A 25,753-nucleotide genomic window follows, 5' to 3' on the forward strand; every position below is an offset into this window, starting at 1 on the left:
TGTTCCCCTGACTTAGAATAATTAATGATTAAATGTAGACCATTCTATTTGCCTCGCAACTTCTCACCCGTAATCCTGACTGCAGTTTACATTCCACCAGTGGCCATTCATAATCAAGCACTTGCCAAACTGCACAAGAAACGGCCCATCCCGACACATTTAACATTATAGTCCGCGACTTTAGCCAGGGCTGTTGAAGAAAAGCCTGCTCAATTATCACCAGAACTTAGTCTGTTGCACCAGAGGTCCCAACACACTAGACTACTGTTACACTATGAAAAGGAATGCCTAAATGAGGTCCTGAGACCTCATTTTGGCAAATCGGAACATTTGGATGTACTCCTGCTACCTACATACAGACAGAGCCTAAAGAGCAAGGCTCCAGAGATCAAGTCGGCCAAGAGTCGGTCGCGGGAGGCTGAGGAACAGTTACAGGATTGCCTTGAGTCAGTGGACAGCACTGTGTTCAAGAACTCATCTGAGGACCTGAATGACTACACCAGAGTCAATACAAAAACAGCTGTGGATGTGTGTGCCCCCACTAAATCATTCCGAGCTTTCCCCAATCAGAAGCTCTGATGAATAATGAAATCTGGAACCTGCTGAGAGCCAGATCAGAGGCATTCCAGTATGGAGATCAAGAATGCTACAAGTGGTGCAGGTATGATCTCCCGAAAGCCATCTCTCAGGCAAAGTGGAGATTCCAGACTAGACTGGAATCAGCAAAGGATACTTAACAGCTGTGGCAGGGTTTGAATGCCATAACTTCCTACAAAGTTAAATCTTGTGACATAGGGGACAGCAGAGCTTCGCTTCCAGATGAGCTCAATGCCTTCTATGCTCACTTTGACTACCAGAACAGGGAGGAACCACTGAGCCATGTCTTTTGATGAAGTTGTCTGAAGTTGACGTGTGGCTGCCTTCAAGAGAGTGAATCCAAGGAAAGCATTCGGTCCAGACTGAGTACCTGGCTTAGTACTGAAGACCTGTGCCGACCAACTGGCTAGCGTATTTGTGAATATCTTCAACCTCTCGCTCCGGCAGTGTGTGGTACCTACCTGCTTCAAGCAGTTCTCAATTGTAGCGGTACCCAAGAAGAGCATGGTAACCTGTCTAAATGACTATCGCCCAGTGGCACTGGCATGCACAGTGATGAAGTGTTTTGAGAGGCTGGTGTTAAAGTATATCAGCTCCTGTCTGAATGGTGACTTGGATCTGCTCCAATTTGCCTACCAAAGCAACTGGTCTACAGCAGATGTTATCTTGTTGGCTCTTCACACAACCCTGGAACATCTGGACAGCAAAGATGTATACATCAGGATGCTCTTTATCGATTACAGCTCAGCATTTAACACCATCATCCCCTCAAAACTAAACAGTAAACTCAAATACCTGGGCGTCACCACCCAGGCCATGCTCTTCTCTCACTGCTGCCAACAGGTAGAAGGTACAGGTGCCTCAGGACTCATACCACCAGGTTCAAGAACAGTTACTACCCCTCAACCATCAGGCTCTCGAACAAAAGGGGATAGCTACACTCATTTAAGGACTCTGTTATATGTTATTTCACGCTTGTTATTTATTACTATTTACTTACATCTGCATTTGCAATTTGTTTACAGTTGACAGTACCTAATGTTTATAGTACTGTACTATAGATTTGCTAAGAATGCCTGAAGAAAAAGAATCTCAAGGTTGTATGTGGTGTTATGTATGTACTCTGATAATACATTTAACTTTGAACTTTTTGGAGCTACCATGATTTTAATAAAGGAGAGTCCAAACTTCTCTCTTATTGTTTCCCAAATTCACTCATGAAATGTGCAGTGTTGTTTTTGGATTACGCCCAATAGCGCAGCAGAGGCACCACCTTGGTAGTGATATTCAGTCAAATCACACAACCCTTTCCACTAACAGGCATTCAAAATATCAAACTACTCCAGGACAAAAAGTACTAAATCCCCACACTAAACTCAACTGTTACAAGCAGACTTATCAATGCATGGTGTGAGTCTTGAAAGGATGTGAATGAATAATTGCCAAGATAATCACAGCCCACTTACCACATGGCTGAAATTATCTATCACCACTGAGTACCTTGTACGACTTACTAAAAGTTCCACTTTTCAACCTAGATATCCTGTGCTTTCCTTCTCTCCCCACCTCACTTCACATACTAGTTCCAATGCTAGAATTCTCAGGAAGGGCAGATGGGAGATGTACAAAATAAAACTAAATAGAAAGCAACATGGAGTAGCAGGCCACTTTTGAGGGAAAGTAGGGAGATATGTTAAAGATTATGCCTCCCTCTCCTACATTTCAAATCCTAAACCTACCTCCTTTAAACCAGCTACTCTACTGTCTGGTAAGAAGGTGCTAATGCACAGGATCACGAAAAACTGCAGGAGTTATAAACTCGGCTATCTCTGTTAGCCTCCCCACCTGAGAGGACTTTTCAAAAAGTGATGTGTCAAGAAGGGGCATATCCTGGATGCTGAGCCTTTACTACCATCAAGGAGGTGGTACAGAAGCCTGAAGACACACACTCAATGTTTTGGGAACAGCCTCTTCCCCACTATCATCAGATTTCTGAGCAGTCGATGAACACTACTCCCTATTTGCACTACTTTTTATATTTCTTAAAGTAATTTTTTAGTGTATTGCTCCGTACTGCTGCTGAAAAACAACAAACTTCATGACAGACATCAGCGATAAACTGAATTCTGATTTTAAACCTCTTATGTTTGAGCAGCAGTATAGGGGGCTGGAAAATGAGAAAAAAGTCTGGCACTGCAGCCAGCAAAAAGAAAGCAGTGCTGGCATCAGTTACAATGAGACAGGTGGCATTGTTTCAGGAAGGTAACAAATAGGGAATAAAGATTCAAAACTGTACAGTCAATATACAGGTTGTCATTTTATTCACATTAAGCACAGCCATTATTCCACCAAAACTGTCAAGATAAAATATTGAGGTATTAACATGCAATATCTTTAATAGAATTAGGGAAAAATAGTAATTCTCTTCCTAAGCCTACACGGTGGGGAATATGAGGGGGAAGTGGCTAGAAGTTAATAGGACAAGTCATCTGTTACTACCTGCAAGCTTGAGAGTCCAGGGCTAAGGGCTGAAGGCTCGGAGGCTGTGTATACTGGGGTTGGAGGCCTGTGTGTGTATGTGTGTGAGGGGGATGGGAGGGTGGAAAAGAGACTTGCTTTGCTGTTGTTGTTGCTTGGGTTGTTCTGTGTTGTGCTGTGCTGAGCATTATGGCTGTCCTCAGCACATCCCAGGATGTGTTGTTTAACACAAATGACACATTTCACTGTATGCCTGAATGTACATGCGATAAATAAATCTGAATCTGAATCCAGCTTGATTGCTGAGCTTTCTGAAAGCTGCTGGTCAAAGGACCCAACTGTGACTAAGCTTTGATGACTATCACAGTGCAAGGCAGGAAGCTTTCAAGTGGGCTGCTATGTAAAGCTACCATGAACACCTTTACACATGTACAGGCAGGTCTCATAAATAGTTTTCATAATGGAAATGAGGCTGCTCACCACCATCTATGAATTTATTACCCTTAAGTAAAATAGTGCCTGTGTTTGCTTGAACAATGTAATAACAATAATTTTCTACAGAATCAGTGGAATAAATTATTTTTGTAAAAAAAAACTTGGAGGAAGGCTATTGTACAAAGCCTCCCACAGCTGACCTCCAATACACAAAAGAATCTGTGATGAAATTTTGGAATTAAATACAATAGAACAATGTACAACCAGAAATGGATGAAGGCTATGTAATATCACTGCAAAACATTATGTACAGGTTTTGTGAAATAATGTATTATATCTTGTAGAGCAAATGTTCTCCCAGGACGTCACCAATTTGTCTCACCCTAGACACACTGAAGCAGGCAAAGACCTAACATATAGGACATTTGACAGTAAGGTTTGTGATGCTGGTGGAGGTCTGTACCAGCTCTCTTCATAAGAATTAATTCAAAGACAAAATTGAAACAATTCTTCCTTTCTTAACACATTTTCAGTTAAAGGACCTTTCTTGGGGATGGGTGGGGCGAAGCAGCAGTCTTTGTATAAGATCATTCCCTCCCAATCAGCTCTGAAAAGAATATAGTGGAGGAGTTATCTTCTGCAGTGCAAGATGTATGTGGTGGAATCAAAAAAAAATGTGTGGCTTTTTTACATGAACTGTGTGACCGTGCAATGAGATACAAGTATTTAGCTTTGCAAAGGATCAACAGAGATCAGAGTTAAAATTTGGAAAGTTTGAATAATTAACAATTGGTTGCAATTCTCCTGCACGCCACTACAAGACTGATTGCTGCATCAGAACAGCACAGAAAAATAACAGTGTTAGGAACTTAAGAATGGCCACTTGGGCGAGGTACCTGAGGGCTGACAGCGCACGTGGAACCAAACCCCACCGCGAGTCAGTGCCTTGAGAGGAGAGGAGAACATTTTTAAAAAGCAGCATTACATTTATTTCATAATCATAATGCTGTAACTTTAAAATCAAATTGTTGAAAAAGAATAATTTTTTTTTGCAGAGAGTAGTTTGACAAAGCGTGCAATTTTGTTTTGTTTATAGTTAGTGATCATGCAACTTTAAGAAGTCCAGCCAGACCATCTGAAGAGCTCAGCCCCTACAAAAGAAACATGCATGGCACAGGGACGCCTATGCACGTCCTTAAAAGTGCACAATTTTAAAATACGGGTGTGTTTTACAGATGTGGCTTATGTACATTAACTACACCCACCTTACTGAAAACTATGAGCCATTAGAAACAAAAGAAAAAGTTTTTAAAGAAGCAGTTGGAGAATGAGGAGATTTCATGAATTAGCCTCACTGTAATGCACTCTGGAAGCGTTTGCATTATTAGCTTATTGGCAAATGTTATTAGAATGGGCCAGAAGATGCCGAGTGGGCCCACTGCAAAGAACCTGTGCCCATGGCTCTTGCAGTCACTCGGGCTGGATTCACCTCTCTGGTTTTCTACACCTGACTTGGGATGGATGGTGCAGCGGATTTGACCTTGGAACATCTCTGACAGTCTTTGACAGCAGTAAGCACAGGTGAGGCTTTACTTTATGTCAAAGCTGTCAATGGAGTGAGAAGTTTAATATCTCTGACATTCAGAGTCATCTAAAATCTATTACTTCTCAAGTTAAAAACTTACCAATTAAGTAATAGTCTTTATTGAAAGCATTAAAACTAAAGCAGAATCAATAAGCAACTCACCTTCTACTTTGTCTCCCAATTCACAGACCTGGAATTCCCACTGAAATCAATGAATCTTCAGTCCTCCACAGTGGCACAGGAATAAAAGGCAAAATGCTGAGACAGCCCAGCAAGACCTGAGACCTGCCATGAGGCATCAGACAGCAGAACCTTCACCCTCCCAACCTTCAGTAGACTCTGGACCAGCAGTGCCATGTTTGAGATATTTGAGATGTACATCAGTATCAATGGGTGAATGTCAGTGGCTCCCAAACGTATTTCTGTGCCAGGAAGTTAAATGCTGACACCAAGCGTCTAACCAACATTCAAGGCAACAACAGGAAATACTACACAAATACAAAAGAATTATGCAAAATCTCAGCTTTTAAAGAATAATTGATGTTCTGATATACAATTTTTGGATTTAAACATAACAGATGATTCTTATACTTGCCTGGCCCTTTGGCTCCTCCTGCTAGAATTCGGCCAAGCCGGAATATTATAGCTCGTTCATATTCCTTGACAATCTATGAGAGGGAAAAAAACACAAATATCTATACATCCTATTTTGTTTCTGTTTAATATACCTATACTCAGGAATGGGGTGATGAGGGTGGCGATACGTCCCGACCAAAGGTGTAAGGCGCTCCTTCCCTCCACTAATCTGCAGGTCACCCTTGGCAAGGTGTAGCACCTGCTTAGCCGCAACCACCCCCCCTCCCACCCCCGGATCAGGGACATGATACCATGGGGCCAGATGGTGGATGGTTGTATGAGCAGCCAGCACATATCATGTCCTGGTTTTGTGACTATTGACACCAGGCAGACAGTATCTGGAGAGAACTGACAATGGATTGTAAAGACACTGCCCAGAAGCGGCAAGGCGGCAATGGCAAACCACTCCTGTAGAATTTGCCAAGAACAATCATGGTCACAGACCATGATCGCCCACTTTATACGACAAGGCATGATGATTATGATACTTGGGAACTGTAAATTAACAACAAATAATGAACAAAAAAAATTGAAAAGTTAAAATAATCTGCAATTTTTGACTCCGCTTTGGACTGGTGCAGCTGTCAGCAGTCAATTGGCAATTTCTTGGTTGAAATCGCTATGCAGATTTGTTTGCCCTCAATCTCATTTTGCAGAGAAGCAATGAGTAACTAACCTACTTCTCTAAGAATCTCAGCAGCTCACAGCTGGTAAATTCACATATTGGTGCTATTTTAGAGGTTTTGGGTTGAGTAACCACTGGAACATAGCAGAGAAAGCTCTACACATGGCCATGCTATATCAAATGCTGGAGGTGAGTAAGTATCAAAAGCCTCAGTTCCCCACAAGGTTAATTCAATCAGCAGTGAAAGATCTCATTATCTTTTAGAAGTGCATGTCTGATTTTTGCAACTGTGAGGCAGAATGTGCAGCCTGTTTTAAACATTGAACAATCGGTCAGTCCTCTTCCTGAAGTGACTTTATCCTCATTTTATGCAGAGTGCCCATTAACAACATCAACACTATTGCCAGCAACTATGCTATCGTACATGATGCCAAGGTCTGATGACAGTCAACTGCAAATGTACAGTACATACTTTAAGAAAGCATTTCTATGCTTCCCACCAGCGCCTATAGCTCCCATCTTTCTGAGGGTCCATCCCACACAATGCAGAAACTTCTGAGAAAAAAGAAAGACTAGCACCCCTAAGTGAGGGACAGATTACATCTCTTCATTTATGTCTGAAAGGAGGGTGTTCTGGTCGTAGCACAGCAAGATTCACATTTTGAAAAGGCTCCACCACAAGCATTAAATTTTCCTCCACGCCTAGTTCAGGGTGGTAGCCGTGTACAGTTTACATGTAGCTATTTATAGTTTATATGTCACAAATGAATGTCATGACAGGGACTTATTCATCTCAGAGCCCCAAGTATTGGGGTGAAAGTCAAACACATAAAAGCCCTACTTTCTTTTTATTACAAAAGTTCCCCTTACAGAACCCATGTGGTCAATAAACAGTAAACGCGATAAAAATGGATAAAAAGACCAAAAGACACAGGAGCAGAATTAGGCCATTTGACCCTTCGAGTATGCTCTGCCATTGCATCATGGTTGATTTAATACACCTCTCAATGCATTCTCCTGCCTTCTCCCTATAAATTTTGATGCCCTTGCTAGTCAAGGCTGATTAAATATGCCCAGCAACTTAGCCTCCACAGCCACCTGTGGCAACAATTTCCTCAGATTCACCACCCTCTGGCTAAAGAAATTCTTCCTCATCTCTGTTCTAAAGAGCTGACTTTCTACTCTGAGACTATGCCCTTTGTTCCTAGACTTCCCCCACTATATGTAAAGTGGGGGCGTCTAGGACCAGACTCCCTCACAGAAGTAGATGTGAGTATAAGGTAAGGCCTTAAAAAGTGAGCCTTTCAGTAATGTTTATTTAATGTGTTTAATATTAAAAAAGTTAAATTTTCCCCTTCAAAAACTATCAAACTTGTATAAGAATGGTTCCTGAATGAATGATTCTAACTGTAGGGTTAGTCCAAGTTTAAGATTATTGTCTAAGCTCAGACTGGAGAAGCTGGAGCTGTTCTTTCCAGAGTAGACAAGTCTGAGATAACATCAGGTTTACATGGAGTAAACTGAGGGCAGCTCTTACTATTAGCAAACAGTTCAAAGCCCAGGTATGGAGTTAACAAACACAGATGAGAGAGAAAATTAAGCTTAAAAAAAAACAGAGAACTTACTGTCTGGAAATATGCTGGAAAAAAATCAAAGCTTTCAAAAGTGAACTGAATAGTCACAACAGAGCACAATTTGCAGGGATGAGGGGTAAAAAAAAAGGACATTGCTTAACTTGGAGCTGGGAAGGATTAAATAGCTTCTAATGGTGGAACAATTCTATGATTCCATTTAGCTTAACAATGGTGTGTCTCACACACCTGCCATAAATACACCAGTGCAATGATTTTAGAAACCTGGTTGGTTCCTTTATGTCCTTATTGTCTTACCTTAATGCATAACCAGATGGAAAAGGGGAAAGTGATGAGCATGAAGAAGTAAGAGATTATAACCAAGATCCATCCACAACATCCAAGGCTGTTACTGGGTACATCTGTAAAACAAAAATGATAAACAGGTTTTGTGATAGGGAAGTAATACCCACAAAATGCTGGAGGAACTCAGTAGGCCAAGCAGCATCTACGGAAAAGAGTACACAGTTGATGTTCCGGGGTGAAAGCCTTCAGCAGGACTGGAAAAAGAGATGAGAAGTCAGAGTGTGGGGGAGGGGCTGAAGATGTCTTAGGTGATAGGTGAAACTGGAAGGGATGAAGTAAAGAGCTGAGAAGTTGATTGGTGAAAAAGATAAAAGGGCTGCAGAAGAAGGAGTCTGATAGCAGAGGACAGAAAGTCATGGAAGAAAGGGAAGGGGGAGGAGGACCGGAGGGAGGTGATGGGCAGGTAAGGAGATAAGGTGAGAGGGAAATGAGAATGGGGAATGGTGAAGGGGAGGGCAATTAGCGGAAGTTCGAGAAATCAATGTTCATGCCATCAGGTTGGAGGCCACCCAGACGGAATACAAGGTGTTGCGCGTCTGACCTGAGTGTGGCCTCGTCGCAGCAGGAGAGGAGGCGATGGACTGGCATGTCAGAATGGGAATGCGAAGTGGAATTGAAGGAGATCCTATTTTCCTGGTGGACAAAGCGTAGGTGCCTGGCAAAGCAGTCTCCTAATTTGCATCAGATCTCACCGATACACAGGAGGCCACACTGGGAGCATCAGGTACAGTAAATGACTAACAGACTCACAAGTGAAGTGTCACTTTACCTGGAAGGACCCTTTGGGGTCCTGAGTGGTAGTGAGGGAGGAAGTGTAGGGGCAGGTAGGGGATTTTTTAAGATTATGCAATAGCCTATTAGGTAACTGAGCTAGAGTGCAACAATCAACACATGGTTAGGTAGAACATTGTAACAGAATGCTAGGTTGGTTATTCCATCAAGGTAAGGGAGGCCAGTTACAGCCAGTTCCTCATGACATCGCCTGCCTAAGGATAATTTAATTATTCCCAGTGGGCTGTGCTGCAATAAGTAATCTACCTGCAACAGTAATAAAAAGGTTCCTACTAAACAATGTGGGAAAACTACAAAGCAAATCTCCACAGGAACTGCTCTGGAATTAAAGTATAAAAGCTCCTTCATCCCATCACTAGACACACCCAACACTAAACCCATTTCTCTAGCCTCTCATTCCCGTCAGTCAAGTGATGACCTGTCACATCATTTGGGGATGGGATGCTAGACAGGTAATGTGCTTTTTTAGGCTTTTGCTTTGCATTCAGCACCACCCTCCACCCCGAAACAATGGTGAAACAAGGGAATTGCTTCTAGCAGAATCATGAAATGCACAGTTGTTAATTGAGAAGTCTTGGGAGTGTCTTCTAATCAAATGTCTTAAATGCAGATATTGCAAAGGATGTCTAATTTTAAACACTTCAAAATAATGCCTTTGGGGGGAAATGGAAGTACAGCTCAAAGTTTAGGCTTGATACTAAAAAAAAATGCTGCAAGAACAGTATTCTGTTGAATGGCGAAAGGCCTTGACAAAGTAGATGTGGAAAGGATGTTTCCCATGGTGGAAGTCTAGGACAAGAGGGCACAACCTCAGGATAGAGGGGCGCCCTTTCAAAACAGAGATGCGCAGCAATTTCTTTAGCCAAAGGATGGTGAATTTGTGGAATTTGTTGCAACATGCAGCTGTGGAGGCCAGGTCATTGGGTGTATTTAAGGCAGAGATTGATAGGTTCTTCATTGGACATAACATCAAAGGTTATGGGGAGAAGGCCAGGAACTGGTGTTGAGGAGGAGATAAAAAAAGGATCAGCCATGATTGAATGGCGGAACAGACTCAATGGGCCAGATGGCCTAATTCTGCTCCTATGTCTTATGTTCTATTTGGGGCTCATTCAATTGTTGAAAGCATACCCTCAGCAGCAGTTTTATTAGGTATACCTGCACATCTGCTCATTAATGCAAATACCTATTTAACCAATCAAGTGGCGGCAAATCAATGCATAAAAGTATGCAGACATGGTCAACAGGTTTAGTTGTTGTTCAGACCAAACATCAGAATGGAGAAGAAAAGTGATCCAGGTGACTTTGACTGTGGAATGATTGTTGGTGCCAGGTGTGAGTAGCTCAGAAACTGCTGATCTCCTGGGATTTTTATGCACAACAGCCTCTAGTGTTTACACAGAATGGTGCAAAAACAACACTCAGTGTTTAGGAAAAATGCCTTATTAATGAGAGGGTCAGAGGAGAATGGCTAGACTAGTTCAAGCTGACAGGAAGGTGGCAGTAACTCAAATAACCACATTTCTCAACAGTGGCGTGCAGAAGAGCATCTCTGAATTCACAATATATCAAACATTGAAGTGAATGGGCGACTACAGCAAAAGACCATGAATATACACTCAGTGGCCAGTTTGTTAGGTACAGAAGTCACTTAAGTTGTGTCGAAATTTCTGTCCACAGTGAGTGATGAATCTCTATAAGTCTCCACCACCCAGGATCGTGGAGACTAGATCATTACAAGTATTTAAGGTGGAGGTAGACTTTTTTTTTTGAAAGATTGGCGAATTGAAGGCAATGGGGAATGGTGCAGCAGAGAGTTGAAGCCAATATATATCTGGCACGATCATATTGAATGAAGGGGCAGCCTTGAACACACAACACATCAAACCTTGAAGTGAATGGGCTACAGCAGCAGAAGATCACAAACATACATTCAGTGGCCACTTATTCAGTACAAGAATATGTGTGTAAATCATCAGTTTAAATAGGTTTAACTAGAAGAAGGCTTTGTGGTTACCACACCAAAGCTGCCCCAACAAGGGCAACTCTTGTTACTCTGTTTATAAAGCTTGCAACTACAATGCAATGTTATTTAAGCAATAGACTCTTGTCTAACAATGCAACTATCTCAATTACTTATTATCCAGACATCTGTTCAGTACCTCATAAATTATTCACTTTCTATTTAACACAAGAACTCACAACTAAAAGCTGTGTCGATGCACTATTTTAAGCACAAAGTACACACATTAAGCAGCATTAAAAACTTCCAATTGCATTCTTTAGTTTGTGTGACATAAGTAACAATGAGTGGGAATAAACAACCTGGTGTCCTTCAAACTAATTTTATTTGATGCAATCTGTATTGTTATCTTTGCCTAGTAAAGCTGCCACTTTATTTCCTAAACCACCCCACCAGTGCCAAGAAAAAAAGCTCAAGCCTATTTATTTCTAGATGTATTGCAGAAAAGAAATATGGCAAATTTCCCCTTTTTTCTCCCTCTGGCCCTATGCCCGGTTCCATTTTATCCATGCAGAAAAACATTCTTTGTGGCTTCAATCCATTTCTCTGCAGGTTACAGCAGTGCTCAGGCAGGACGGATTAGAGGGCTTCTCTAATGAAGCCATATGGGTGGAGCTGAGAAACAGGAAAGGTATGACCACATTAATGGGGTTGTATTATAGACCACCCAATAGTCAGCGAGAATTGGAGGAGCAAATCTGCAGAGAGATAGCAGACAAATGCAGGAATCATAAAGTTGTGATAGTAGGGAATTTTAATTTTCCACATATTGATTGGGTCTCCCATACTGTTAAAGGTCTAGACGGGTTAGAGTTTGTAAAATGTGTTCAGGAAAATTTTCTAAATCAATATATAGAGGTACCAACTAGAGAGGATGCAATATTAGATCTCGTATTAGGAAATGAGTTAGGACAGGTGACAGAAGTGTGTGTAGGGGAACACTTTGGTTCCAGTGATCATAACACCATTAGTTTCAACTTGATCATGGATAAAGATAGATCTGGTCCTCGGGTTGAGGTTCTAAACTGGAAAAAGGCCAAATTTGAAGAAATGAGAAAGGATCTAAAAAGTGTGGATTGGGACAGGTTGTTCTCTGGCAAGAATGTGATTGGTAAGTGGGAGGCCGTCAAAAGAGAAATTTTTTAAAGTGTAGAGTTTGTATGTTCCTGTCAGGATTAAAGGCAAGGTGAATAAGAATAAGGAACCTTGGTTCTCAAGGGATAATGGAACTCTGATAGAGAAGAAGAGAGAGATGTATGGCATGTATAGGAAACAGGGAGCAAATAAGGTGCTTGAGGAGTATAAAAAGTGCAAAAAAAATACAAGAAAGAAATCAGGAGGGCTAAAAGAAGACATGAGGTTACTTTGGCAGCCAAGGTGAAGGATAATCCAAAGAGCTTCCACAGGTATAGTAAGAGCAAAAGGATAGTAAGGGGTAAAATTGGTGCTCTTGAAGATCAGAGTGGTCAGCTATGTATGGAACCAAAAGAAATGGGGGAGATCTTAAATAAGTTTTTTGTGTCTGTTTTTACTAAGGAAACTGGCATGGACTCAATGGAAATAAGGCAAACAAGTAGTCATAGAACATATACAGATTGAAGAGGACCTCAAGTTATTTCTATGGATCAAACCGGATTTATTAAGAATCGCTATTCATCCTTTAATATTAGGAGGTTAATGAATATTGTTTATACCCCCTCATTTACCACCCCGGAATGTATTATCTCTTTAGATGCTGAGAAAGCTTTTGACAGAGTCGAATGGCCTTATTTATTTAATGTTCTTGAGAAATTTAATTTTAATTTGACATTTATATCTTGGATTAAATTGTTATATTACTCCCCGGTAGCCTCGGTTTGTACAAATAATTATACATCTCCCTTTTTTCGTCTTTTTCGTGGCACTAGGCAAGGTTGCCCTCTTAGTCCTTTGCTATTCAATATTGCTCTTGAACCTTTAGCAATTGCTATTTGTAACTCGCCAAATATTGTTGGTATTACCCGTGGAAACGAAATACATAAGTTATCGTTATATGCAGATGATTTGCTGTTATACATCTCTAACCCGGAGAAGTCAATTCCTGCTATCTTAGATTTGTTAGCTCAATTTAGTAACTTCTCTGGTTACAAATTGAATCTTAATAAGAGTGAATTATTCCCTTTAAGTAAGCATGTACCTATTTATGGACATTTACCATTTAAACAGGTTACTGATTCATTTATATATTTAGGGATAACAATTACGAAAAAATATAAAGATTTATTTAAAGCTAATTTTTTACTTTTAATTGATCAGATTAAACTGTTATTTACCAAATGGTCGCCAATCTCTTTGTCTTTGATTGGTCGGATTAATGCTATTAAGATGATCATTCTGCCTAAATTTTTGTATATGTTCCAATCAGTTCCAATTTTCATCCCAAAATCCTTTTTTGATAATGTAGATTCAAAAATTTCCTCATATATTTGGCAGAATAAAAATCCTAGGTTAGGTAAAAGGTATTTACAGCAGTCTAAAAAGGAGGGGGGGCTTGCCCTCCCGAATTTTAGATTTTATTATTGGGCAATTAATATTCGATATTTAAAATTTTGGTTACGAGATCTGGACGTATCTTTAAATCCTCATTGGGTAAATCTTGAATCTAATTCATTACAAGGGCTTTCCTTGGGTTCGGTTTTAGGAACTTCACTTCCTTTTACTTCTTTTAAATTATATAAACAAATGAATAACCCGGTAGTTAACAACAGGAATTCTGCAGATGCTGGAAATTCAAGCAACACACATCAAAGTTGCTGGTGAACGCAGCAGGCCAGGCAACATCTGTAGGAAGAGGTGCAGTGACGTTTCAGGCCGAGACCCTTCGTCAGGACCCGGTAGTTAAGCATACTTTACGTATATGGTTTCAATTCCGAAGATTTTTTGGGTTCAATCAATTTATCCTAGCAAGCCCCATCTTGTCAAACTTTCTTTTTCAACCTTCCACGATGGATCAAGCTTACTCTGATTGGAAAATCAAAGGTATAATATCTTTTCGCGATTTATTTATGGATAATTGTTTTATGTCTTTTGATCAACTTTCTAATAAATATAACTTACCCAGATCTCACTTTTTTAGATATTTACAGATTAGGAACTTTTTAATTACTGTTTCCCCTAATTTCCCACATCCATATCCAACGGATAGTTTGGAAAAAATTTTAGATTTAAATCTCTCTCAGAAAAGTGTTGTAGCAATCATATGTAATATAATTTTGAATTTATGTCCTGATGCTTCTAATAAAATTAAAGCTGACTGGGAAAGAGAACTTGAGATTAATATACCGACTGAAAAGTGGGAAAGGATTCTTCAGTTGGTGAACTCATCCTCTGTGTGTGCTAAGCATAGGTTAATACAGTTCAAAGTAGTACACAGGGCTCATATGTCCAAAGATAAACTATCTCGCTATTACTCTTATATTAATCCAATATGTGACAGATGTCATTTCGAGATAGCTTCTCTAACCCACATGTTTTGGTCATGTCCCCTGTTGCAGAAATATTGGAAAGATATTTTTGATATTATTTCAACGGTTTTAAATATAGACTTACAACCGCATCCAATTACTGCTATTTTTGGACTACCAATGATAGATTTAAATAATTTAACCTCTTCATCACGAAGGATGATTGCATTTCTTACTTTAATGGCTAGAAGGTCTATTTTGTTGAATTGGAAAGAGATTAACCCTCCTAAGGTATTTCATTGGTTTTCACAAACTATGCTGTGTTTGAATTTGGAGAAAATTAGAAGTGCAGTTTATGACCCTTCCATTAAGTTTGAAAAAAGGAGGCCATTCATTCAGCATCTTCATTTAATGTATTATCTTTATTTCCAAACTTGTTTTATTTCTCTGTACTGCTGTTGGAGGGGAATGCAGTCGTTGGCACTGAGGTTTTCTTCTTTTTCATTTTTAAGCTCTTGGATTTGCCCAAGTCTTTTAGTTTAGTTGACTAATTTTGTCTTTCTTTTGGGATGGGATTTTTTTTTTTGGTTTCGTTTTTTTTTTCTTTTTCATGATTTTTTTTTAGTTGTTTGATTTGTATTATCCGTTGTTAGTTTTATATGATTGGGAGCTTTCTCAAATTTCAATATTGGACTTTACGATTACTGTTCGTAAGTGTAACAATTTATCTCCTATTATTCGTATCATTGCTATGTTTTGTTTATATATTCTAAAATTAATAAAAAGATTGAAAAAGAAAGAAAGATTGAAGAGGAGGTGGTGCATGCTATCTTGAGGCAAATCAGACTAGATAAATCCCCAGGACCTGACAGGGTATTCCCTCGGACCTTGAAGGAGACTAGTGTTGAAATTGCAGGGGCCCTGGCAGATATACTTAAAATGTCGGTATCTACAGGTGAGGTGCCGGAGGATTGGAGGATAGCTCATGTTGTTCCGTTGTTTAAAAAAGGCTCTAAAAGTAATCCGGGAAATTATAGCCCGGTAAGTTTGACGTCAGTAGTAGGTAAATTATTGGAAGGAGTACTAAGAGATAGGATCTACAAGTATTTGGATAGACAGGGACTTATTAGGGAGAGTCAACATGGCTTTGTGCGTGGTAGGTCATGTTTAACAAATCTATTAAGAGTTTTTCGAGGAGGTTACCAGGAAAGTGGATGAAGGGAAGGCAGTGGATGTTGTCTACATGGACTTCAGTAAGGCCTTTGACAAGGTCCTGCATGGGAGGTTAGTTAGGAAGATTCAGTCGCTAGGTATACATGGAGAGGTGGTAAATTGGATTAGACATTGGCTCAATGGAAGAAGCCAGAGGGTGGTAGTGGAGGACTGCTTCTCTGAGTGGAGGCCTGTGACTAGTGGTGTGCCACAGGGATCAGTGCTGGGTCCATTGTTATTTGTCATCTATATCAATGATCTGGATGATAATGTGGTAAGTTGGATCAGCAAATTTGCTGATGATACAAAGATTGGAGGTGTAGTGGACAGTGAGGAAAGTTTTCAAAGCTTGCAGAGGGATTTGGACCAGCTGGAAAAATGGGCTGAAAAATGGCAGATGGGTGGAGTTTAATACAGACAAGCGTGACATATTGCACTTTGGAAGGACAAACCAAGGTAGAACATACAAGGTAAATAATAGGGGAATGAGGAGTGCAGTAGAACAGAGGGATCTGGGAATACAGATACAAAATTCCCTAAAAGTAGTGTCACAGGTAGATAGGATCGTAAAGAGAGCTTTTGATACATTGGCCTTTATGAATCAAAGTACTGAGTATAAGAGTTGGAATGTTATGGTGAGGTTGTACAAGGCATTGGTGAGGCCGAATTTGGAGTATTGTGTGCAGTTTTGGTCACCAAATTACAGGAAGGATATTAATAAGGTTGAAAGAGTGCAGCAAAGGTTTACAAGGATGTTGCCGGGACTTGAGAAACTGAGTTACAGAGAAAGGTCGAATAGGTTAGGACTTTATTCCCTACAGCGTAGAAGAATGAGGGGAGATTTGATAGAAGTATATAAAATTATGATGGGTATAGATAAGAGTGAATGCAAGCAGGCTTCTTCCACTGAGGCAAGAGGAGAAAAAAACCAGAGGACATAGGTTAAGGGTGAAGGGGGAGAAGTTTAAAGGGAACATTGAGGGAGGGGGGCTTCTTCATGCAGAGAATGGTGGGAGTGTGGAATGAGCTGCCAGATGAAGTGGTAAATGCGGGCACACTTTTAACATTTCAGAAAAACTTGGACAGGTACATGGATGAGAGGTGTATGGAAGGATATGGTCCAGGTGCAGGTCAGTGGGACTAGGCAGAAAAATGGTTCGGCATGGCCAAGAAGGGCCAAAAGGCCTGTTTCCGTACTGTAATGTTCTATGGTTCTATGGTTTGTTCTGTCACATTTTAGGGCTGAACACTAGCAGAGGTTTAAAAATAAAGAAGATCCCAGCCTCCAATACACATTCCACACATACAAAGGACATAGAAACAGTTGATTCAATGTGAATTTATACAGTGCCTTAAATATATTAAGTGTTCTGCATAAAACTTTACAACAAGCTAGGTCACTTTTGAGGAATGAAGAGAGAGGTTGTAAATCTAGTCAGCTCCACCTTGGGTACTAGCCTACAAAGTACCCAGGACATCTTTAGGGAGCGGTGTCTCAGAAAGGCAGCGTCCATTATTAAGGACCTCCAGCACCCAGGGCATGCCCTTTTCTCACTGTTACCATTAGGTAGGAGGTACAGAAGCCTGAAGGCACACACTCAGCGATTCAGGAACAACTTCTTCCCCTCCGCCATCCGATTCCCAAATGGACATTGGATCTTTGGACACTACCTCATTTTTTTTTTTATTTATACAATATTTCTGTTTTTGCACTTTTAAAAATCTATTCAATATATGTAATTAATTTACTTGTTTATTATTATTTTTATTTTATTTATTATTATTACTAATTTTTCTTTCTCTGCTAGATTATGCATTGCATTGAACTGCTGCTGCTAATTTAACAAATTTCATGTCACATGCTGGTGATAAACCTGATTCTGATTCTGACTCTGACTCAGAGACATAAAGTCGAATAGTGTTGATGGGGGAATTCCACAGGTACTCCTTTTGACAACATTGGCAAAGATTAGTTACTAAGAATAAGATATTAATTATATTACTAAGAGGTTTGAATTCAATAAGCATTAATGCTGGGTGTTGTAGGGCTGGCGAAAGTTAAAGAGAGGGAAAGGCAAGCCCATGGAGGGATTTGAAAGGTTAACACTCGCACATTCAATATACAGTAGATTCCAGTTGATTGGGACACATCAGGATTAGTTAATTTTGGCCAAATTAAGTGGCCGTCCAATTAGCTGAAGTTTCATGGAAATAGTTAAAAAGGTATTTAAAAAAAGACAAACTGAGAAACAAATTATGTATATAAATGAAATACAGAACAAATTAAAGCACTGCAGTGTATAAAACTGTTAGATGGAAGAATTCATCCAATGTACACTGCCATGTTGCTTGGACCGTAAATGAACAAAATCAGCGCAGACACCCAGTGCAGATAATGGACTGCCTTCAAATAATGTTTCCCATGATTACATTCTCTAAATCTTCATTTTCATTGTAACATTCAAGATGATTGTTGATACCTTCAAATCCTTCATAGTTCCTAACTTGTTGAAGTAGTGAAATTGTTTCATTTTCACCCCCAGACATTTTGTTTTGGAAACTCCAAGCCTGAATGATTGAAACCTCAGTGAGCAAAACAGTTCTGAATTGTCTTATTACTTATCTTTCGGCAACTATCAGTGACAAAAATCCACTGCTCTTTTAAGACAAGCACATGTAACTGACTACTTAAAAACTATTCGCTCTAAGCGCTGCATAGTGTCTAACAGTGACTGAGGCTAAGTTAGAAACTGTTCAGCAATACGCTCCTGTCCCAATCAAGCGACATAGTGTCCCAAATAAATGAAGGGAATCTCAGCTACTTCCTCGATTAGTTTTTTTTCTTCAAGAGTTGTCCCAAATAAGCGACTCTCCTGATTAACCCACGGCCCAATTAAATGTAATCTACTGTATTTGAAAAAGTGAAAAACAAATTTATTCAAATGAGTTATGATACTTTAATTCATCACCTCAATCTCCCACAATCATGACCACTAATGCAGTTATAAATTATTCTCTGAATTAAGAAATAAACTTCAATTGAATTGGAGCTTTTCAATTCAAATGGAGAGTGCAAAAAGAATCACTATTTGCCATCGTTCCTCAGTGAAATTCCAGTGATTAAAAAAATTAATCAGAGAAAAGGCTTTTATGCCATACCTGTTTACAAACCTCATCAAATGTACAGTGGCATGCAAATGCTTGGGCACCCCGGTCAAAATTTCTGTTTACTGTGGATAGTTGAGTAGAAGATGAACTGATCTCCAAAAGTCATAAAGTCAACATTTTAAACAAGATTAGTGTATTATTTTTGTTTTCTACAATTTTAGAGTGAAAAAAAGGAAAGGAGCACCATGCAAAAGTTTGGGCACCCTAAGAGATTTGAGCTCTCAGATAACTTTTCCAAGGTCTCAGACCTTAATTACCTCGTTAGGGCTATTGCTTGTTCACAGTCATTGTTAGGAAAGGCCAGGTGTTGCAAATTTCAAAGCCTTATAAATACCCTGACTCCTCAAACCTTCTCCCACCAATCAGCAGCCATGGCCTCCTCTAAGCAGGTGCCTAGCACTCTGAAGATTAGAATAAATGACGCCCACAAAGCAGGAGAAGGCTATAAGAAGATAGCAAACAACAGGAATTCTGCAGATGCTGGAAATTCAAGCAACACACATCGAAGTTGCTGGTGAATGCAGCAGGCCAGGCAGCATCTGTAGGAAGAGGTGCAGTTGATGTTTCAGGCTGAGACCCTTTGTCAGGACTAACTGAAGGAAGAGTGAGTAAGGGATTTGAAAGTTGGAGGGGGAGATCCAAAATGATAGGAGAAGACAGGAGGGGGAGGGATAGAGTCAAGAGCTGGACAGGTGATAGGCAGAAGGGGATACAAGAGGATCATGGGACTGGAGGTTTGGGAAGAAAGATGGGGTGGGGTGGGGTGGGGTGGGGTGGGGTGGGGTGGGAGAGACCCAGAGGATGGGCAAGAGGTATATTCAGAGGGAGAAAAAGGAGAGTGAGAGAAAGAATGTGTGCATAAAAATAAGTAACAGATGGGGTACGAGGGGGAGCTGGGGCCTTAGTGGAAGTTAGAGAAGTCGATGTTCATGCCATCAGGTTGGAGGCTCCCGATGTGGCCTTTTATATATATATTGGCGAGACCTGACGCAGACTGGGAGACTGCTTTGCTGAACATCTATGCTCTATCTGCCAGAGAAAGCAGGATCTCCCAGTGGCCACACATTTTAATTCCACATCCCATTCCCATTCTGACATGTCTATCCACGGCCTCCTCTACTGTAAAGATGAAGCCACACTCAGGTTGGAGGAACAACACCTTATATTCCATCTGGGTAGCCTCCAACCTGATGGCGTGAACATCGACTTCTCTAACTTCCGCTAAGGCCCCACCTCCCCATCGTACCCCATCTGTTACTTATTTTTATGCACACATTCTTTCTCTCACTCTCCTTTTTCTCCCTCTGAGTATACCTCTTGCCCATCCTCTGGCCCCCCCCCTTGTCTTTCTTCCCGAACCTCTGGTCCCATGATCCTCTCGTATCCCCTTCTGCCTATCACATAGAAACATAGAAAATAGGTGCAGGAGTAGGCCATTCGGCCCTTTGAGCCTGCACCGCCATTTATTATGATCATGGCTGATCATCCAACTCAGAACCCTGCCCCAGCCTTCCCTCCATACCCCCTGATCCCCATAGCCACAAGGGCCATATCTAACTCCCTCTTAAATATAGCCAATGAACTGGCCTCAACTGTTTCCTGTGGCAGAGAATTCCACAGATTCACCACTCTCTGTGTGAAGAAGTTTTACCTAATCTCGGTCCTAAAAGGCTTCCCCTTTATCCTCAAACTGTGACCCCTCGTTCTGGACTTCCCCCAACATCGGGAACAATCTTCCTGCATCTAGCCTGTCCAATCCCTTTAGGATTTTATATGTTTCAATCAGATCCCCCCTCAATCTTCTAAATTCCAATGAGTACAAGCCCAGTTCATCCAGTCTTTCTTCATATGAAAGTCCTGCCATCCCAGGAATCAATCTGGTGAACCTTCTTTGTACTCCCTCTATGGCAAGAATGTCTTTCCTCAGATTAGGGGATCAAAACTGCACACAATACTCCAGGTGTGGTCTCACCAAGGCCTTGTACAACTGCAGTAGTACCTCCCTGCTCCTGTACTCAAATCCTCTCACTATAAATGCCAGCATACCATTCGCCTTTTTCACTGCCTGCTGTACCTGCATGCCCACTTTCAATGACTGGTGTATAATGACACCCAGGTCTCGTTGCACCTCCCCTTTTCCTAATCGGCCACCATTCAGATAATAATCTGTTTTCCTATTTTTGCCATCAAAGTGGATAACTTCACATTTATCCACATTAAATTGCATCTGCCATGAATTTGCCCACTCACCCAACCTATCCAAGTCACTCTGCATCCTCTTAGCATCCTCCTCACAGCTAACACTGCCACCCAGCTTCGTGTCATCCACAAACTTGGAGATGCTGCATTTAATTCCCTCATCCAAGTCATTAATATATATTGTAAACAACTGGGGTCCCAGCACTGAGCCTTGCGGTACCCCACTGGTCACCACCTGCCATTCTGAAAAGGTCCCGTTTATTCCCACTCTTTGCTTCCTGTCTGCTAACCAATTCTCTATCCACATCAATACCTTACCCCCAATACCGTGTGCTTTAAGTTTGCACACTAATCTCCTGTGTGGGACCTTGTCAAAAGCCTTTTGAAAATCCAAATATACCACATCCACTGGTTCTCCCCTATCCACTCTACTAGTTACATCCTCAAAAAATTCTATGCGATTCCTCATACATGATTTTCCTTTCACAAATCCATGCTGACTTTGTCCGATGATTTCACCGCTTTCCATATGTGCTGTTATCACATCTTTGATAACTGACTCCAGCAGTTTCCCCACCACCGATGTTAGGCTAACTGGTCTATAATTCCCCGGTTTCTCTCTCCCTCCTTTTTTAAAAAGTGGGGTTACATTAGCCACTCTCCAATCCTCAGGAACTAGTCCGGAACCTAACGAGTTTTGAAAAATTATCACTAATGCATCCACTATTTCTTGGGCTACTTCCTTAAGCACTCTGGGATGCAGACCATCTGGCCCTGGGGATTTATCTACCTTCAATCCCTTCAATTTACCTAACACCACTTCCCTACTAACATGTATTTCACTCAGTTCCTCCATCTCACTGGACCCTCTGTCCCCTACTATTTCTGGAAGATTATTTATGTCCTCCTTAGTGAAGACAGAACCAAAGTAATTATTCAATTGGTCTGCCATGTCCTTGCTCCCCATAATCAATTCACCTGTTTCTGTCTGTAGGGGACCTACATTTGTCTTTACCAGTCTTTTCCTTTTTATATATCTATAAAAGCTTTTACAGTCAGTTTTTATGTTCCCTGCCAGTTTTCTCTCATAATCTTTTTTCCTAATTAAGCCCTTTGTCCTCCTCTGCTGAACTCTGAATTTCTCCCAGTCCTCAAGTGAGCCACTTTTTCTGGCTAATTTGTATGCTTCTTCTTTGGAATTGATACTGTCCCTAATTTCTCTTGTCAGCCACAAGTGCACTACCTTCCTTGATTTATTCTTTTGCCAAACTGGGATGAACAATTGTTGTAGTTCATCCATGCAATCTTTAAATGCTTGCCATTGCATATCCACCGTCAATCCTTTAAGTGTCATTTGCCAGTCTATCTTAGCTAATTCACGTCTCATACCTTCAAAGTTATCCCTCTTTAAGTTCAGAACCTTTGTTTCTGAATTAACTATGTCACTCTCCATCTTAATGAAGAATTCCACCATATTATGGTCACTCTTACCCAAGGGGCCTCTCACGACAAGATTGCTATTTAACCCTTCCTCATTGCTCAAAACCCAGTCCAGAATAGCATGTTGGTTCCTCGACATGTTGGTTCAAAAAACCATCCCGCATACATTCCAAGAAATCCTCTTCCTCAGCACCTTTACCAATTTGGTTCACCCAAACCACATGTAGATTGAAGTCACCCATTATAACTGCTGTTCCTTTATTGCACACATTTCTAATTTCCTGTTTAATACCATCTCTGACCTCACTACTACTGTTAGGTGGCCTGTACACAACTCCCACCAGCGTTTTCTGCCCCTTAGTGTTACGCAGCTCTACCCATATCGATTCCACATCTTCCCGGTTTATGTCCTTCCTTTCTATTGCGTTAATCTCCTCTTTAACCAGCAACGCCACCCCACCTCCTTTTCTTTCATGTCTATCCCTCCTGAATATTGAATATCCCTGAACGTTGAGCTCCCATCCTTGGTCACCCTGGAGCCAAGTCTCTGTGATCCCAACTATATCATAACCATTAATAACAATCTGCACTTTCAATTCATCCACCTTATTATGAATGTTCCTTGCATTGACACACAAAGCCTTCAGGCGCTCTTTTACAACTCTCTTAGCCCTTATACAATTATGTTGAAAAGTGGCCCTTTTTAATGCTTGCCCTGGATTTGTCGGCCTGCCACTTTTACTTTTCTTCTTAGTACTTTTTGCTTCTACCCTCACTTTACACCCCTCTGTCTCTCTGCACTCGTTCCCATCCCCCTGTTGTGAACTAACCTCCTCTCGCCTAGCCTCTTTAATTTGATTCCCACCCCCAACTATTCTAGTTTAAAGTCACCTCAATAGCCCTCGCTAATCTCCCTGCCAGGATATTGGTCCCCCTAGGATTCAAGTGTAACCTGTCCTTTCTGTATACCTGTCCAGCTCTTGGCTCTATCCCTCCCCCTCCTGTCTTCTCCTATCATTTTGGATCTCCCCCTCCCCTCCCCCAACTTTCAAATCCCTTACTCACTCTTCCTTCAGTTAGTCCTGACGAAGGGTCTCGGCCTGAAACATCGACTGTACCTCTTCCTACAGATGCTGCCTGGCCTGCTGCGTTCACCAGCAACTTTGATGTGTGTTGCAAGAAGATAGCAAAGCGTTTTCAGGTAGCCATTTCCTCAGTTCGTAATGTAACTAAGAAATGGCAGTTAACAGGAATAGTGGAGGTCAAGTTGAGGTCTGCAAGACTAAAAAAACTTTCCGAGAGAACTGCTCATAGGATTGCTAGAAAGGCAAATCAAAATCCCCATTTGACTGCAAAATACCTTCAGGAAGACTTAGTAGACTCTGGAGTGGTGGTGCACTGTTCTACTGTGCAGAGACACCTGCACAAATATGACCTTCATGGAAGAGTCATCAGAAGAAAACCTTTCCTGCAACCTCACCACAAAATTCAGCCTCAGAAGTTTGCAGAGGAACATCTAAACAAAGCTGATGCATTTTGGAAACAAGTCTTGTGGACTGATGAAGTTAAAATAGAACTTTTTGGCCGCAATGAGCAAAGGTATGTTTGGAGAAAAAAGGGTGCAGAATTTCATGAAAAGAACACCTCTCCAACTGTTGAGCATGGGGGTGGATCGATCATGCCTTGGCTTGTGTTGCAGCCAGTGGCACGGGGAACATTTCACTGGTAGAGGGAAGAATGAATTCAATTAAATACCAGCAACTTCTGGAAGCAAACATCACACCATCTGTAAAAAAGCTGAAGATGACAGGATGGCTTCTACAACAGGATAATGATCCTAAACACACCTCAAAATCCACAATGGACTACCTCAAGAGGCACAGGCTGAAGGTTTTGCCGTGGCCCTCGCAGTCCCCTGACCTAAACATCGTCGAAAATCTGTGGATAGACCGCAAAAGAGCAGTGCATGCAAGACGGCCCAAGAATCTCACAGAACTAGAAGCCTTTTGCAAGGAAGAATGGGTGAAAATCCCCCAAACAAGAATTGAAAGACCCTTAGCTGGCTACAGAAAACATTTACAAGCTGTGATACTTGCCAAAGGAGGTGTTACTAAGTACTGACCATGCAGGGCACCCAAACTTTTGCTTCAGGACCTTTTCGTTTTTTGTTATTCTGAAACTTGTAAAAGATGGAAATAAGCAAGTAATCTTGCTTAAAATATTAAAGAAATGTGTCATCTTTAACATTACGCCTTTTGGAAATCAGGTCATCTTTTACTCACTTAGCTATTCACAGTAACAGAAGTTTTGTCCAGGGGGTACCCAAACTTTTGCATGCCACTGTATATAATGATATAAAACTATTACAGTAATTTCCTTAATGTTTAACAATAAGTGAACATAGAATTATTTAAGCAACATACACAAACTGCTGGAGGAAGTCAGCAGGTCAAGTAGCATCTATGGAAAAGAGTAAACAGTCGACATTTCAGGCCGAGACCCTTCATCAGGACTGGAAAAAAGATGAAAAGTCAGAGTAAGAAGTTGGGGAGGGGCAGAAGTAGTACAAGGTGATAATGAAACCAGGAGAGGGGGAGGTGTAAAGAGCTGGAAATTTGACTGGTGAAAGAGATAAAGGGCTAGAGAAAGGGGAATCTGATAGGAGAGGATAAAAGACCATGGGAGAAGGGGAAGGAGCACCAGGTGTTGGGCAGATAAGAATAGAAGGTGAGAGGGAAATGGGAATGGAGAATCGCAAAGGAGATGAGGGGGACAATTACTGGAAGTTCGAGAAATTGATGTTCATGCCATCAGGTTTGAGGCTATCAGATGGAACATAAGGTGTTGTTCCTCCAACCTGAGTGTGGTCTGATGGCAGCACAGGAGGCCATGGACTGACATGTGGGAGTGGGAATGGGGTGTAGAATTGAAATGGATGGCCCCCTGGAGATCCTGCTTTTTCTGGCAGATGGAGCATAGGTGCTTGGTGAAGCATCTACCCATCTATGTCGGGTCTCACCAATGTATGGGCGGCCACACTGGGGAGAAAAAGATACAGTAGATGACCCCAACAGACTCACAGGTGAAGTGTCACCTCACCTGGAAGGACTGTTTAGGGCCCTGAATGGTAGTGAAGGAGGTGGTGTACGGGCAGGTGTAGCACTTGTTTCATTTGTAAGGATA

At 41.2% G+C, this 25,753-nt stretch overlaps 1 protein-coding gene across 1 annotated transcript in view; it reads right to left on the bottom strand.

Annotated features, from left to right (window-relative positions):
• stom (stomatin) overlaps positions 1-25,753 on the bottom strand; it is a 68,555-nt gene that overhangs the window by 35,930 nt on the left and 6,872 nt on the right. The window contains exons 2-3 of the mRNA XM_072240073.1: positions 8,246-8,349; positions 5,691-5,763 (exon numbers count right to left, since the gene is read on the bottom strand). Of these exons, the coding sequence (XP_072096174.1) occupies positions 5,691-5,763; positions 8,246-8,349 (177 nt within the window). The remainder of the gene's footprint in view (positions 1-5,690; positions 5,764-8,245; positions 8,350-25,753) is intronic.

This window comes from Mobula birostris, chromosome 22, assembly GCF_030028105.1.
Source record: "Mobula birostris isolate sMobBir1 chromosome 22, sMobBir1.hap1, whole genome shotgun sequence".
In the NCBI taxonomy this organism is placed as follows: domain Eukaryota; kingdom Metazoa; phylum Chordata; class Chondrichthyes; order Myliobatiformes; family Myliobatidae; genus Mobula; species Mobula birostris.